Raw genomic sequence first — 18326 nt, 5'->3', positions numbered from 1 at the left:
GGAAAGGGTTAATACCCATGGCCCCTCCCAGGCTATGAATATCAGCCCGCAGCTGTTTGCGTAGCCTTTACTGGCTATTAAAATAGGGGGACCCCAAGAAAAAATGACGTGGGGTCCCCCTATATTTTATAGCCAGAAAGGCTGATATTCATAGCCTAGAGAGGGGCCATGGATATTGCCCCCCCCCCCCCCCGGCTACAAATACCAGTCCGCAGCCGACCCAGAAGTGGCACATCTATAAGATAAGATATTAGCCCCTCTCTTACCACTCCCGTGTAGCGATGGGATATGGGGTAAAAAGGGGTTAATGTCACCTTGCTATTGTAAGGTGACATTAAGCCGGGTTAATAATGGAGAGGCGTCAATGAGACGCCTATCCATTATTAATCCTATAGTAGTGAAAGGGTTAAAAAAAAATAAAGACACAGCCAGAAAAAAGTATTTTATTATTCTCAATTTAACCATACTTACTATTCTTGATCGCCTGCAAAAAACGTAAAATAATAAACCGTTTACTACCTGTCCAACGCAGTCCAATTAATAACAGTGTCCCACGACGATCTCCCCTATAGAACAGTGACATCGGGTGATGTCACTACTCTATAGGACCCTAAGTGACACACTGACAGGAGACAATGGCTCCTGCAGTGCATCACAGAGAGGTTACCTTCTCACTTTATAAAATAAAAAATATGAAGCGGTCTGGATGGAGCGCTGATGACAGAGGCCACCCGAGCACAGGTTAAAGGGTTTAAAATCTTTCATCACAACGCGTTTCAACAGCCAATCGCTGTTTTCTTCAGGTAGCAATAAATAAAAAAGTTAAAAGGGACTAAGGAAGTATTTAAAGGGACAAAAAACAATGAAAATTAAAGAGGAAGGTACAAAGGAGGGAAGGGGGAGGGGGTACAAAAAGTAATAAATAACCAGTAAGATGGTGCACACAAAATGCAACTGTTCTATAAAATATTAAAAACCATAGTAGACGTAAAATGTATAAAGTAAAAATAGCATAATAAACAACCATAATACACAATTAAAAGAACAGACAAAAAAATCAAAAATATGTAAGATAAGATAAATGTCACATTATTTAGCCACATTTTCTATTGTAAGATTAAGTCCCTCAGGGGAGAGAGTGCCCAATTTAATAATCCAAAAGCTCTCCCTATTGATTAATCTCCTATACCGGTCAGGAACATTATCAGGTATGTAATCAATAAAAATAAGCTTCAAATGGCTAGGATCTTTCTGATGTACTAGTGAAAAATGCTTAGATAGGCTATGTAATAGGAACCCATTGCGGATATTTTGCCTATGTTTATTCAGACAAGCATGCATCGTCTGGATGGTGCGTCCCACGTACTGGAGCCCGCATGTACACTGGATCAGATAAATAACATACGAGGACTGGCAATTGACACAATAGTTGATGTTAAAGTTAGTACCCGTGATAGTCGATTTAAATTGTTTAGCACCATGCACAATGGAAGTGCAGCAGATGCATTTTGGCGCCTTACATGCGAAGCAACCAGGATTACGCGTATTAGTGATTGATGGAGAGTGAATATTGAGCGTCGGATTACTGGGGGCAACCATATTCCGAAGAATACGATTCCTTCTAAAAATAAATTTAGGTTTAGCAGGAAGACGTTTTGAAAGGATCGGGTCCCCCCTTAAAATAAACCAATATTTCTTGAGTAATCCCTGGATGGATGCATGGGAATAATTATAAGTTGTAATAAAACTCCACTTATTAATTTCAGAGGTTTCTTTCCTCTTATCGGTTTTAATCTTGCTGAGACAGTCTTTTTGGGAAAGGGGTTGAACTTTATTAAAAGCATCTTGGATTCCTTCTGAAAATTGTTCTCATTGGTACAATTTTTCCGGATACGCCAATACTGGCCATAGGGGATATTAGTGATCCATCTCGGAAGGTGACCGCTATTTAAAGGTAAATAACCATTTACGTCCACTTTTTTGAAAAATGTAGAAGCGTGGAACTTACCCATTGGGTCAACATGTATCATCAAATCCAGAAATTGTATATTGGTATTTGACATTGAAGCTGAGAAGGATAAACCCCAAGAATTATCATTTACCCTCTGAATGAAGTCAGATGCTTCATCCAGAGACCCCGTCCAAACTAAGAACAAGTCATCAATAAATCGGCGATACAGAGCTATTTTACCACTAGGATGAAGAAAAGGGGAAATAAAAAGTGCCTTAAAAGCCCCCATAAACAGGTTTGCATAGCTGGGGCGAATCTCATCCCCATTGCACAACCTTTCAACTGTCTGTAGGTAGCATTCTCAAATGAGAATATATTATTTAAAATAAATGTAATGGCGCTAAGCAAACATTCTTGCTGTGTAGAGGGCATGTCCTCATCATGGAGTAGAAATTGTTTCATTGTTTCCAAACCATGGTCATGAGGTATGTTGCTATAAAGAGCTTGAACATCCATAGTTATCAGGATGGGTGGTCAAAGAGTGGAGATGGTTAATTAACTGGGACGAATCTTTTAAGTAGGAGTCTAACTCGATAACATACTTCTGAAGGAAAAGATCCAAATAGTGAGAAAGGTTACTGGTTATAGAACCGATACCAGAGATTATGGGGTGCCCGGGGGGATTTATTGGGTCCTTATGGATCTTAGGGAGAAAATAAAAGAAAGGAACCTTAAAGCGAGAGATGTTAAGAAATTTAAATTCCCTTCTATTCAGGATGCCCAGAAATAGAGCATTCTTTATTATATTCACCGAAGATGGATATGGAGGGTTCCGGTTCAGCTCTTTCGTAATACTCCAGATCACTCAAAATTCTCAGGCCTTCCTTTATATAACAAGTCCTGTCCATAATGACTACCCCCCTCCCTTATCAGCACTCTTTATTATAATATCCTTATTGTCCCTAAGGGTATTTATAGCTAACTTTTCTGCTATAGTAAGGTTAGTATTCCTTTTTTTATTGAAAGATAAGGAGCGGACATCATTCAGAATGAGATGTTGGAAAGATCCATATATGAGAGCCCCTATGATGAAGGGGGTAAAAATTACTGGATAATATTTGTGTATTAACATGTAAATAGGGATCCTCTATATTAACAGATAAAGGGAGGTGTGATTAGTAATTTTGTTTCTTTCTTCCAATAAAAAATGACGTTGGATGGTCAATTTGCGCACAAATTCATTAAGACCCATGTAGAGATTGAATGTGTTAACTGGGGCGTCCGGACAAAAAGAGAGGCCGTGTTCTAGCAAATATTTTTCCTCATTTGTTAGATTGTAACTGGACAAATTAAATATTCCCAATTTTGAAATAGTATTAATATTCAGATTGCTTTTGTTTTCTTCGTCATTTGCTCTGCCAATGGGGTGGGATTTCCTAAGTATTTTACCTCTACTTCTGCGGCCACGTTGTCTCTTTTTCTTTTTATTTTCGGTGGTCGTCCAGGGGCAATCGGAAAAAACTGGGTAATTTTGGCATTTTTGCTAAACCTAAATTTATTTTTAGAAGGAATCGTATTCTTCGGAATATGGTTGCCCCCAGTAATCCGACGCTCAATATTCACTCTCCATTAATCACTAATACGCATAATCCTGGTTGCTTCGCATGTAAGGCGCCAAAATGCCTTTGCTGCACTTCCATTGTGCATGGTGCTAAACAATTTAAATCGACTATCACGGGTACTAACTTTAACATCAACTATTGTGTCAATTGCCAGTCCTCGTATGTTATTTATCTGATCCAATGTACATGCGGGCTCCAGTACGTGGGACGCACCATCCAGACGATGCATGCCTGTCTGAATAAACATAGGCAAAATATCCGCAATGGGTTCCTATTACATAGCCTATCTAAGCATTTTTCACTAGTACATCAGAAAGATCCTAGCCATTTGAATCTTATTATTATTGATTACATATCTGATAATGTTCCTGACCGGTATAGGAGATTAATCAATAGGGAGAGCTTTTGGATTTTTAAATTGGGCACTCTCTCCCCTGAGGGACTTAATCTTACAATACAAAATGTGGCTAAATAATGTGACATTTATCTTATCTTACATATTTTTGATTTTTTTGTCTGTTCTTTTAATTGTGTATTATGGTTGTTTATTATGCTATTTTTACTTTATACATTTTACATCTACTATGGTTTTTAATATTTTATAGCACAGTTGCATTTTGTGTGCACCATCTTACTGGTTATTTATTACTTTTTGTACCCCCTCCCCCTTCCCTCCTTTGTACCTTCCTCTTTAATTTTCATTGGTTTTTGTCCCTTTAAATACTTCCTTCTTCCCTTTTAACTTTTTTATTTATTGCCACCTGAAGAAAACAGCGATTGGCTGTTGAAACGCGTTGAGATGAAAAATGTTAAACCCTTTAACCTGTGCTCCGGTGGCCTCTGTCATCAGCGCTCCATCCAGACTGCTTTATATTTTTTTATTTTGCATTGCTGCTCCCTCCTGAGGGAACGCGGTGGGAGCTGCAGTTGACAATCCAAATTACCCTTCACTGCTCCAGGACCTTCCACCACGTGACCGGCAGGTCAATGATCACGTGGGATGCAGTACTCGGATGTTGTGATCCTAGTGGTAGAGGATCTCAGAACTTCCAGCTAAGTCCGCAAACACAAAATCTAGCTCATAGGGAGGTGGTAACTAGGCTGACCGAATATCTGATCCTAACACAACAACTAACAGTAGCCGGGGAACGTACCTACGTTGATTCTAGACGTCTCGCACCAGCCGGAGAACTAACTAACCCTTTCAGAGGAGGGACCCCAAAGGTATGATACAAGCCCCCAACAAATAATAACGGTGAGGTAAGAAGAAAAGACAAACGTAAGAATGAACTAGATTTAGCAAAGTGAGGCCCACTAATTAATAGCAGAAAAAAGAAAGAGAACTTATGCGGTCAGCAAAAAACCCTACCAAAATATCCACGCTGAATATCCAAGAACCCCCGCACCGACTAACGGTGTGGGGGGAGAATATCAGCCCCCTAGAGCTTCCAGCAAAAATCAGGAATCGCATTGTAAAAAGCTGGAACAAAATAGCAGTAATGCGGATAAACAAAAATAAGAAAGCAGGACTTTGCTTATCTTGCAAAAAGCAGGAGACCAGGAGACAGGAGCCAAAAGACTTAGACTGATTACATCGATTCCAGGCACAAGTCTGAGTTTCCAGGAAGTCTAAATAGGAACACCCAAGGCCAAACGACCCAGGTGGGTACAAACCTGGAGAAAGGCAATCCAGGTGTAATACCGCTAGTGATCACAAGAGGGAGCCAAGAAATACAATTCACAACAGTACCCCCCTTTAAGGAGGGGACACCGAACCCTCACCATGACCACCAGGGCGATCAGGATGAGCCGCGTGAAAGCACGAACCAAATCGGCCGCATGAACATCAGAGGCGACCACCCAGGAATTATCCTCCTGACCATAGCCCTTCCATTTGACCAGATACTGAAGCCTCCGTGATTTTATTCAGAAGCCGATAGTCTATACAAGGTCTCAAAGACCCGTCTTTTTTGGCTACAAAAAAGAATCCCGCACCAAGAGGGGAAGAGGATGGACGAATATGTCCCTTCTCTAAAGACTCCTTTATATAAGAACGCATTGCAGCATGTTCAGGTACAGATAAATTAAATAAACGTCCCTTAGGAAATTTACTACCAGGAATCAAATCTATTGCGCAGTCACAGTCCCTATGAGGAGGAAGGGCACTGGACCTGGACTCACTAAATACATCCTGATAGTCCAACAAATACTCCGGAACTTCAGAAGGAGTAGAAGAAGCAATAGACACCGACGGGGAATCGCAATGAATTCCCTGACAACCCCAACTTGACACAGACATTGCCTTCCAATCTAAGACTGGATTATGGGTCTGTAACCATGGCAGACCTAAAACGACCAAATCATGCATTTTATGCAGAACAAGAAAACGAATCACCTCCCGATGTTCAGGAGTCATGCACATGGTCACTTGTGTCCAATACTGCGGCTTATTCTCCGCCAATGGCGTAGCATCAATTCCTCTAAGAGGAATGGAATTCTTTAAAGGCTCCAGGACAAAACCACAGCGCTTGGCAAACGACAAGTCCATAAGACTCAGGGCAGCACCTGAATCCACAAGTGCCATAGCAGGGTAGGAAGACAATGAGCAAATTAGAGTTACAGACAAAATAAACTTGTCTAGCATAACTGTCTGCGGTGAGTAGGTCTATGACTTTTCTGCATTCTTTTCCCGGCTGATACCATTCATGTGCGCTCCCCTCCCTCTTTGTTTCTATACCTTCTCACTTTATGGCATTGCGGCGTGGGAACTTTCTCACACAGCAGTGCCAGAAGGGAGACTAGGAACTATTTTCTCACAGGGGCGTAGGAATACATTGTGGGGAATACAGTGCGGAAGGATACCTTCCATGATTGTATTCCTCGAGCCCCTGGAGAGTGGTCACATCAGCTGATGCTGCTGCTCTCCACGGGAGATCATTGAGGGACATTCATTTTAATTGGATTTCTGCAGATCAGGGAGTATAGTGTTTGTTTGTTATTTTATTATTTGTTACAGGTGACACTGGCTTCGGGGATCAAAGTGACAAGTTATGGTGAGTACATACTCACCATATCTCACCATACTCTATGTATATATGTACTGTATGCCTATATGTATGTTGTATGTATGTACTGTATGTATGGTGCATGTCGTATGGTGCATGGCACATGTCGCATGGTGCATGTCACTTGTCGCATGGTGCATGTCGTATGGTGCATGTCGCATGGTCATGTTGTATGTCACATGGTGCATGTTGTATGTTGCATGGTGTATGTGCATGGTGCATTCCATGTGGTGCATGTTGCATGTTCTATGTTGCATGGTGCATGTCGCATAGTACATGGTGCATGCCGCATGGTTCATGTCACATGGTGCATGATGCATGCCGCATGGTGCATGCCGCATGGTGCATGTTGCATGGCACATGGTGCATGTCGCATAGTACGTCGCATGGTGCATGCCACATGGTTCATGTCGCATGGTTCATGTCACATGCCGCATGATGCATGTTGTATGACGCATGTTGCATGTCACATGGTGCATGGCACATGCCGCATGGTGCATGACGCATGTCGCATGGTGCATGACGCATGGTGCATGTCGTATGTCGCATTGTGCATGTCGCATGCCACATGGTGCATGTCACATGTTCACATGGTCGCATGTATGTCTGTACGTTGTATGTCTGTATGTGTGTTGTATGTATGTCTGTATGTGTGTTGTATGTCTGTATGTTGTATGTATTTTGCATGTACTGTATGTGTGTAATGTATGTTTGTTTGTTTTTTAACATATTAGCTGGATGATGGGACTAATACTGTCGCATCATTGGCTGTGTCACTCACTGTCACCGTACCAGGCAGAGCCCAATGGGACTTGTAGTCCCATCGGACGATGCCTGCACACAGAGATACACACCAATGACCGCCCGCCAGCCAGCCAGAAGCACACCAAAGACCCCAGCACCACCCGGCGCCAGCACATCACAGCGCAGCCCTACCGCACCGCCTGGCACGGCACATCATGGTGAAGCCCCACCGCACCGCCCGGCACATCATGGCGCAGTCCTACCGCACCACCTGGTACCGGCACATCACGGCGCAGCCCCACCGCACCGCCCGGCGCTGGCACATCACGGCGCAGCCCTACCGCACTGCCCGGCGCCAGCACGCAGACCCCCCGTGCCCACCCATCACATCACCTCGTACACAACCCTGCCTAGCCCCGCCCGCCCCCAGCACATCCCTGCAGCCCCCAGTGCCGCCCACAGCCCAGTCACTCTTGATGAGTGACCGCTGTCTGTGGAGGCTGGTCACGCCTGCTCATGACGTCACGTCAATTTCCAGAGTCTGATAATATTTCATAGTCGGATAATAAATATATACCTATTCAGATTGTTTAGCATTACTGATATATTTCATACGTTTTGAAAATTACAATTTTTGAGTTTTTGTTTTTTTTGCAGCAAAGTCCGTAGATACTATTGTGAATGTGGAATTAAAGATCACCAATAAACCTTTTGATGAGAATTATAAAAGCAATGAATCAGAAGAATATAAAGAATTTGAAAAAGAGTTTAAAGAAGAGGTAAGTAGAAAGGATGATGATAGTTTTTCGTACCCCATACCCATGTCCACTTGACTGAGTGTGCACATGTTCACAATGGGGAGAGGTGAGCAAGCCACTGCAGGACACATCTCATGGTGGCAGCACTGATGTCACGTTAGACAATCACTGAGCTCAGTGACTCTGCCCGTGTAGATGGAAAGCTATCCTTCAAAGCCTATGAGTTCACAGAATGGCTGCTGTGCCGTCGACGTGACGTCAGTGTCGCGGCCAATGCCATACACCAAAAAAGGGGCAGAGACTTCCCAGTGGACCCAAGGAAGGTGAGTACAGTGAAGCTGTTATTTAACAAACGTCTGCTTGGGTAGAATATTATCTGAAAGAGAACAATCATTTTAAGCCTGAAAATTACACATTCGCCATAGTTTCAGCGTGTTCTAATCTTACTCTTTGTTTTCACAGATGAGGGAAGTCTATAAAGATTTGGAAGGATATAAAGATGTAGAAATTCTGGATATAAGGTAAGCTACCTCATTTTTTGGTTAGATGAGTTGAAGAGGGCATTGCTCTTGTACATAACATTCACCATTAACCTCACTGTTGGCCTTTGGACCCAAGAAAAAAGTGTAGGCCACAAATGAGGATCTACATGTACAGTGAAGGAAATAAGTATTTGATCCCTTGCTGATTTTGTAAGTTTGCCCGCTGACAAAGATATGAACAGTCTATAATTTTAAGGGTAGGTTAATTTAACATCGAGAGATAGAATATTAAAAATAAAATCCAGAAAATCACATTGTATTAAATATATAAATGTATTTGCATTTTGCAGTGAGAAATAAGTATTTGATCCTCTACCAACCATTAAGAGTTCTGACTCTACAGACCAGTCATGCGCTCCTAATCAACTCGTTACCTGCATTAAAGGCAGCTGTCTTACATAGTCACCTTTCTAAAATACTCCTGTCCACAGACTCAATTAATCAGTCAAACTCTAACCTCTACAACATGGGCAAGACCAAAGAGCTTTATAAGGATGTCAGGGACAAGATCATAGACCTGCACAAGGCTGGAATGGGCTACAAAACCATAAGTAAGACACTGGGTGAGAAGGAGACAACTGTTGGTGCAATAGTAAGAAAATGGAAGAAATACAAAATGACTGTCAATCGACATCGATCTGAGGCACCATGCGAAATCTCACCTCGTGGGGTATCCTTGATCATGAGGTAGGTGAGAGGTTAGCCTAAAACTTCACAGGGGAACTTGTTAATGATCTCAAGGCAGTTGGGACCACAGTCATCAAGAAATCCATTGGTAATACATTACGCCATAAAGGTTTAAAATCTTGCAGTGCCCGCAAGGTCCCCCTGCTCAAGAAGGCACATGTGCAGGCCCATCTGAAGTTTGCCAATGAACACCTGGATGATTCTGTGAGTGATTGGGAGAAGGTGCTGTAGTCAGAGGAGACAAAAATTGAAGTCTTTGGCATTAACTCAACTCGTCGTGTTTGGAGGTAGTGAAATTTGCGTATGACTAAAAGAACACCGTACCCACTGTTAAGCATGGAGGTGCAAACACTGTGTCCTGGGGGTGTTTCTCTGATAAGGGCACAGAACTACTTCACCTCATCAATGGGAGAATGGATGGAGCCATGTACCGTAAAATATTGAGTGACAACCTTCTTCCCTCCTGCAGGGCATTAAAAATGGGTCATGGCTGGGTCTTCCAGCAAGACAATAACCCAAAACATACAGCCAAGGCAACAAAGGAGTTTCTCAAAAAGAAGCACATTAAGGTCATAGAGTGGCCTAGCCAGTCACCAGACCTTCATCCCATAGAAAACTTATGGAGGGAGTTGAAGCTTCGAGTTTACAAGCGAAAGCCTCAAAATCTTAATGATTTAGAGCTGATCTGCAAAGAAGAGTGGACCAAAATTCCTCCTGACATGTGCACAAACTTCATCATCAACTACAAAAACATCTCACTGCTGTGCTTTTGTGATTTTCTGGATTTTATTTTTGATATTCTATCTCTCAATGTTAAAATTAACCTACCCTTAAAATTATAGACTGTTCATGTCTTTGTCAGTGGGCAAACTTACAAAATCAGCAAGTGATCCAATACTTATTTCCCCCACTGTATGTAGATATCATTTAAAGGGAACCTGTCACCTGAATTTGGCGGGACCTGTTTTGGGTCATATGGGTGGGGTTTTCGGGTGTTTGATTCACCCTTTGCCTTGCGCAGGCGTGTACTCCGGAGGACAGAGAATGAACTTCAATCCAATATTGCGGCCAGCATGCAGCCAGCGGGAAAGGAAAGGGTGAATCAAACACCCGAAAACCCCGCCCATATGACGCAAAACAGGTCCCGCCAAATTCAGGTGACAGGTTCCCTTTAAAACAGTTAATACACAGCTATTAATTCTCATTATTTTAGTGTCGTAATATGGTAGTGCCCAAATTACTTGTACCTCAACACCAATTTTGTTCCACTAAATGCAACAAGTGTTCAAAAAATTCACTACAGCAATGGGTCAATGTTTGGAGGCATTAAAATTGTTCTTGTATGGGACTTTTACACACTCCATATTAATAGGAGGACAACTTGTAAACATAGAACCTGTTCCAACATCTGAAGATTGTAGACCAGGGTTTCTTCCTTTATAACAGAGTATAGACCATTGACAAGGCCGCTATTCCTCCAGAGGGCTCAACTTCGCCAAGTTATAGACAATCACTGAAGTAAGCACTGCGCATTGTATAGCTGATGCCAAAATCCTGAAGTTCAACTGCACCTGGTCAAGGAAGTTGAAATTGCTACCATAAAAAGGTGACACTTTAGGAGTCCCTTTATCAGACGTTCTTAAGGAGAACCTGTCAGCCGGATTTTGATACGTAAAGTACAGGCATGATCATGTTGGTGTTGTGATACTGATTAAAATTATATCTTTGATAAGGAAATCTGTTTTGTAAATTTTGTTTAATCAGCGTTTGAGATGTTTTGTAGTGATATTTCCATGCCTCAGAGCGGGACTGTAGGTAGAGTATTTTCTATCTGCTGTATCCACTCCATCTGCCTCATGCATATCAATGATAGGCATTGATTCATCAGCAATCTGCCTCCTATTTTAACTCTTGCTCCGATGCAGTAAGTTTTGTAGCCTCCGATAAAACAGCAGGTCTCCCAAGAAAATGGCGCAGTCAGTGGCGCGTCCACGATCACATCTACAAGTCATCACTCCGAGTTCTCCCACACTGGTCATAGGCACACGATAGGCAGCGCATGCACAGATTGAGAACTATGAGTAATGACTTATAGATGTGATCGCGCATGCTCCATCAACTGCACCATTTTTTTAAAAATATACAGAACACCCACAACTATCCTAACAATTATTATATATATATATATATATATATATATATATATATATATATATATATATATATATATATATATATATATATATATATATATATTTTCAATATTACATACATCTAGATAAGACAGAGGGATGTGAAGGTGTACTGTGAGAGACTAGTGGAATCCACTATACAAGTACGGGTTTAGCCAAAGCAAATACAGAACATGAATACCACCAAAAAGCATACAGGCAAGATAGGATTAAAAATATGCCTTTATTAAATAGATGTGGCAGAGGGTTACACAATATAAATAATAAAATTACAAATGTGCGCAAGAACGGGAATATGAAAAAACTTATGAATCATATGGTTCTAATCATTAGCAGCAACCATTAGAAGATAGCAGCAATGCACCTCACTGTGCCTGTGCAAAAATAAGAAATAAAAAAATTAATTAATTAAAGTGAATAGTGTGCATATTAGCTAAAATATACAATAATAAATTATCAAAAGTGCAACATAGTGCATAGGTGTAAATAACATCAACCAAGATCAACTACTGACCGAGATATAAAGTGAACCTGAAGTGCGTGTGTTCCAAATTATTATGCAAATAATATTTCCTCATATTTTCTCTAAATTACCTATCTGAATTGCAGTCATTGTTCTTTTCCAGTCATCTACTATTCTAGTATAATTGCAATGTTTTGGAACAAACTGCCTATGAAAACAGTATATTTTTTAAATAAAAATAAACACTCAAAATGCATGTTCCAAATTATTATGCACAACAGAGTTTTCAACCTTTTTTTTTATTTTGAACAAAAAAATGTTCAGTTGTGAAGTTATAAGCATTATCAGCTTATTACAAAATGAAATCAAACAGTATTCAAGTGAAACCTTTATTCTAGGTGATGTTACATTTGCACATAGGACCCCTTGTTAGAAAGAAGCTTCTGAACTCTCTCGTCCATTGAATTTGTCAGTTTTTGGATGGTTTCTGCTTCAATTGTTTTGCATGTGGACAGAATCCCCTCCCAGAGCTGTTGCTTAGATGTGAACTGCCTCCCGCCATCATAGACGCTCCTTTTGATGATGCTCCAGAGGTTCTCAATGGGGTTGAGGTCAGGAGAAGATGGTGGCCACACCATAAGTTTGTCCTCTTTTATGCCCATAGCAGCCAGAGATGCAGATGTGTTTTTTGCAGCATGAGACGGTGCATTATCATGCATGAAAATGATCTTGCTGCGGAAAGCATGGTTCTTCCTCTTGAACCATGGCAAGAAGTGTTGTTTTAGAAACTCCACATAGATTATGGAGTTCATCTTTACCCCTTCAGGGATCCTAAAGGGGCCGACAATCTCTCTCCCCATGATTCCAGCCCAAAAGATTACTCCACCTCCTCCTTGTTGGCGCCTTAGCCGTGTTTTCATGGGGTGTCCATCAACCAGCCATCCTCCACTCCATCCATCTGGACCATCGAGTGTTGCATGGCACTCATCGGTGAACAAAACCGTTTGGAAATCAGTCTTCATGTATCGTTTGGCCCACTGGAGCCGTTTCTGCTTGTGTGCAGTGGATAGAGGTGGTCGACAGGATGGCTTACGCACAGCTGCAAACCTCTGAAGGACCCTGCATCTTGTTGTTCTGGGGACGTTGGAGGCACCAGCAGCTTCAAAAACTTGTCTGCTGCTATGACAAGGCATTTTTGCAGCTGCTCTTTTAACCTTATGCAATTGCCTGTAGGAAAGAGTCCTCAATTTTTCCTTATCAGCACGCACACGTGTGTGCTGGGAATCAGCTACATACTTCTTGATTGTACGATGATCACAATGAAGTGTCTTGGCAATGTTGATTGTAGTCATGCCTTGACCTAAATACTCCACAATTTGTTGCTTCTCAGCAGCCGACACATCCTTTTTCTTTCCCATTTTGGCAAAAAATGTAGGCTGCTTAATAATGTGGAACAGCCTTCTTAAGTAGTCTTGCCTGTATTTGGACACACCGGCCAAACTAATTTGCACAGGTATCTGCAATTGCTTTCAGTGATATAAAGAGCCCTGACACACATCACCATCAATGAGTTTAAATGACAAACAAAAAAATTCTAACCTTATCACTCCTAAACTCTTTGTGCATAATAATTTGGAACACAGTGTATATATGAGAAATTATACCTGAAGGGTCTGCTGAGTCCCATGCCTGTGCACCCCGTCGTACGTTTCGGAGGATTTCCCCCCTGACGAAGGATTTGGGGATATGTCACCAGCAATGGTGGGCAGCAGACAGAGTGTTAGAAGGTGGGAGTAGGATAGGACATGATGTGGCCATGTGTCTGGAAAAAATGGCTTAAATGTGAAGAAACATTTCATAGGAGAAGGTGAGATGGCTGGGGAGGATGGAGGGAGAAATGACTACTTCTTTACTTGGTGAAAGGATTACAGATCATCAATACCACGCACCCTCAGCAAAGTGGCATTGATGAAAGATTTTAATGTGGCTTGGATGTGTTTTGAGGGTGGAACTGTCCGTGTGGGCAATGGCAGCCTGAATTCCAAGGATGTGCTCTCTTATACGAACTTTTAGTTGCTGTGTGGTTAGGCCAACATAAATAAGTCCGCATGGACAGGTAGCATAATATATGACATAGCTGGTGGTACATGAAATACGTTGTTTAAAATTAAAACTCTTAGTGCCACTTGAATAAAAAAATGAGTCGCAATGATCCACATTGAAGCAGGCTATACATCTGCCACATGGAACACAACCACCCACACGTGGAAAATTGTCCAAGAAGGTAGTCACCTGTTGTCTCTCATAGTGACTCCTGTTGTGAACTCTATTTTTGGGCTCCCTCTGGTGGTCACAAGTGGTACTGTGTGAGTGCTGTCTTTGGGCTCCCTCTGGTGGCTCTTTGTGTCTTTCTGCAGGTTTGTGGCTGGGATCAGCTGTCTCGTTATCTGGTAGTTGGTTTCCTATTTAGCTCACCTGGACTTTCAGTTTTTGCTTGCTATCAATGTATTCAGTGCTATTTTGAGCTCTCCTGCATTCCTTCGTTATCAGTCTCTTCAAGAGAAGCTAAGTTTCTGTTTGTTCATTTTTTGATCATCAGTGTTCATATGTTTCTTGGTTTATTTTTGTTCCTTGTCCAGCTTGCTAATATGTGATTTCCTCGCTTGCTGGTAGCTCTAGGGGGCTGAGTTTCTCCCCTCACACCGTTAGTTGGTGTGGGGGTTCTTGTATTCTCAGCGTGGATATTTTGCATAGGGTTTTCTACTGACCGCACTGTTGCCTATCTGTCTTCTGCTATCTAGTATTAGCGGGCCTCATTTGCTGAATCTGTTTTCATTTCTACGTTTGTATTTTCCCCTTACCTCACCGTTATTATTTGTTGGGGGCTTCCTATATCTTTGGGGTTATTTCTCTGAGGCAAGTGAGGTCTTACTTTCCCTCTAGGGGTAGCTAGTTTCTCAGGCTGCGTCGAGACGTCCAGGAATTTAGGCACGTTCACCGGCTACCTTTAGTGTGTTTGGTTAGGATCAGGTTTGCGGTCAGTCCAGTTACCACCTCCCTAGAGCTCGTTTCTATGTTCATTAACTTAGCTAGTCCATTTTGTGATCCTCAGCCACTAAGGATCATAACAGTACAGCAGGCCGAAAAGTGTTTAATGCATCCCAGAAGTGGGATAAGAGAAGTCATGAGTACAATTTTTTTTTTCCTTTGCTGCAGTCTGTCCAGCTTCTCTCATCCCCTTAATCTCTGGGTGGTTTTGAGTTCAGCTGCAGACATGGATATTCAGAGTCTGACTTCTAGTGTGGATCATCTTGCTGCAAGGGTGCAAAGCATTCAGGATTTTGTTGTTCATAGCCCTATGTCAGAGCCAAAAATACCTATTCCTGAGTTGTTTTCTGGAGATAGATCTAGGTTTCTGAATTTTAAGAATAATTGTAAATTATTTCTATCTTTGAGACCTCGTTCCTCTGGTGATTCCGCTCAGCAAGTTAAAATTGTTATCTCCTTGTTACGTGGCGACCCTCAAGATTGGGCTTTCTCTCTGGTGCCAGGAGATCCTACATTGCTGAATGTGGATGCGTTTTTTCTGGCGCTTGGTCTGCTTTATGAGGAACCTAATCTTGAGAACCAGGCAGAAAAGGCTTTGCTGGCCCTCTCTCAAGGTCAGGATGAAGCAGAGGTGTATTGTCAAAGATTTAGGAAATGGTCGGTGCTTACTCAATGGAATGAGTGTGCCCTGGCTGCAAATTTCAGAGAAGGTCTTTCTGAAGCCATTAAGAATGTTATGGTGGGGTTCCCCACGCCTGCAAGTCTGAATGACTCAATGGCTTTGGCCATTCAGATTGATCGGCGTTTGCGGGAGCGCAAATCTGCGCATCCTCTGGCGGTGTTTTCTGAACAGAGACCTGAGTCTATGCAATGTGACAGAATTCTGACCAGAATTGAGCGGCAAAGTCATAGACGTCAAAATAGGTTGTGCTTTTACTGTGGTGATTCTACTCATGTTATCTCAGCATACTCTAAGCGCTTAAAAAAAATCGCTAAACCTGTCACCATTGGTACTATACAGCCTAAATTCATTTTGTCTGTTACTTTAATTTGTTCTTTGTCATCCTACTCGGTTATGGATTTTGTGGATTCAGGTGCTGCCCTGAATCTGATGGATTTGTCGTTTGCCAGGCGCTGTGGTTTTGTCCTGGAGCCTTTGGAATTCCCTATTCCACTGAGGGGAATTGATGCTACACCATTGGCTGAGAATAAGCCTCAGTATTGGACTCAAGTGACCATGTGCATGACTCCTGTACATCAGGAGGTGATTCGCTTTCTTGTGCTGCATAATTTGCATGATGTTGTCGTTTTGGGTCTGCCATGGCTGCAGGCCCGTAATCCAGTTCTGGATTGGAAAGCTATGTCTGTGTCAAGTTGGGGTTGCCAGGGGATTCATGGCGATGCTCCTTTGGTGTCAATTGCTTCTTCCACTCCTTCTGAGGTCCCTGAGTTTTTAAAATGTAGCAAAGCACGGCACTCTGGGTATTTGGGAGGTGCTCAAGTTAGGTATCCAACCCGTGGTACATAAGCAATAATATACTTGGCACTCAGGAGAACTTTGTGGTGAAGTAAAACATGATTTATTCAGTGCATCCAGTTCAACATGAACGTTTTCGGTCCCAACATAGGACCTTCATCAGACAGGATTTTGAACACTGGAATACACAGCGTGTCTGAATGGGCCCACGAATGGTTCCAATATCAGACAGGGTCCAGGAGGTGTAGTACAGCCTTGCGTAGACAAATGAGGAAGCGCTGTAGGCAAGGCGAGATACTCGCTGATGTAGGGAGCGCTGGTGCTGCTACGATGCGAAGGCGCCGTACTGCAGGGAGCCCTCCTGGAGAAGCCTTGCCTACAGCGCTTCCTCATTTGTCTACGCAAGGCTGTACTACACCTCCTGGTCCCTGAGTTTTTGTCGGACTACCAGGATGTATTTGATGAGCCCAGATCCGGTGCCCTGCCTCCTCATAGGGATTGTGATTGTGCTATAAATTTGATTCCTGGTAGTAAGTTCCCTAAGGGACGACTTTTTAATTTGTCTGTACCAGAACATGCCGCGATGCGGAGTTATATAAAGGAGTCTTTGGAGAAGGGACATATTCGTCCATCCTCCTCCCCTCTTGGTGCAGGATTCTTTTTTGTGGCCAAGAAGGATGGTTCTCTGAGACCTTGTATAGATTATCGTCTTCTAAATAAAATCACGGTCAAATTTCAGTATCCTTTGCCATTTTTGTCTGATCTGTTTGCTCGGATTAAGGGGTCCAGTTGGTTCACCAAGATAGATCTTCGTGGTGCGTATAACCTTGTGCGTATTAAGCAGGGGGATGAATGGAAAACAGCATTTAATACGCCCGAAGGCCATTTTGAGTACTTGGTGATGCCTTTTGGACTCTCTAATGCTCCTTCTGTGTTTCAGTCCTTCATGCATGACATCTTCCGAGAATATCTGGATACATTTATGATTGTGTATCTGGATGACATTTTGGTCTTTTCTGATGATTGGGAGTCCCATGTGAAGCAGGTCAGGATGGTATTTCAGGTCCTGCGTGCTAATGCCTTATTTGTGAAGGGCTCAAAATGTCTCTTCGGAGTACAGAAGGTTTCCTTTTTGGGTTTTATTTTTTCTCCTTCTACTATTGAGATGGACCCAGTCAAGGTCCAGGCTATTCATGACTGGACTCAGCCTACATCTGTTAAGAGTCTTCAGAAGTTCTTGGGTTTTGCTAATTTTTACCGTCGCTTCATCGCTAATTTTTCTGGCGTGGTTAAGCCCTTGACGGATTTGACCAAGAAGGGTTCTGATGTGACTAATTGGTCTCCTGCGGCCGTGGAAGCCTTTCAGGAGCTGAAGCGCCGGTTCTCTTCAGCTCCAGTCTTATGTCAGCCTGATATCTCTCTTCTTTTTCAGGTCGAGGTTGATGCGTCTGAGATTGGAGCAGGGGCTGTTTTGTCGCAGAGAAGCTCTGATGGCTCTGTGATGAAGCCATGTGCTTTCTTTTCAAGAAAGTTTTTGCCTGCCGAGCGGAATTATGATGTTGGTAATCGGGAGTTGTTGGCTATGAAGTGGGCATTTGAGGAGTGGCGACATTAGCTCAAGGAAGCTAATCATCGTGTGGTGGTCTTGACTGATCACAAAAATCTGATTTATCTCGAGTCTGCCAAGCGGCTGAATCCTAGACAGGCTCGTTGGTCGTTGTTTTTCTCCCGTTTCGATTTCGTGGTCTCGTACCTGCCTGGTTCGAAAAACGTGAAG

General features: G+C 42.5%; 1 protein-coding gene across 1 annotated transcript in view; it reads left to right on the top strand.

Moving 5' to 3' along the window:
- LOC143774313 (uncharacterized) overlaps window positions 1-18326 on the top strand; it is a 70634-nt gene that overhangs the window by 10780 nt on the left and 41528 nt on the right. Inside the window, exons 3-4 of the mRNA XM_077261763.1 lie at window positions 8040-8161; window positions 8603-8661. Coding sequence (XP_077117878.1) covers window positions 8040-8161; window positions 8603-8661 — 181 coding nt within the window. The remainder of the gene's footprint in view (window positions 1-8039; window positions 8162-8602; window positions 8662-18326) is intronic.

This window comes from Ranitomeya variabilis, chromosome 5 (genome assembly GCF_051348905.1).
Source record: "Ranitomeya variabilis isolate aRanVar5 chromosome 5, aRanVar5.hap1, whole genome shotgun sequence".
NCBI lineage: Eukaryota > Metazoa > Chordata > Amphibia > Anura > Dendrobatidae > Ranitomeya > Ranitomeya variabilis.
Note: the sequence above shows the minus strand (reverse complement) of the source record. Positions and strands in the feature narration are given on the sequence as shown.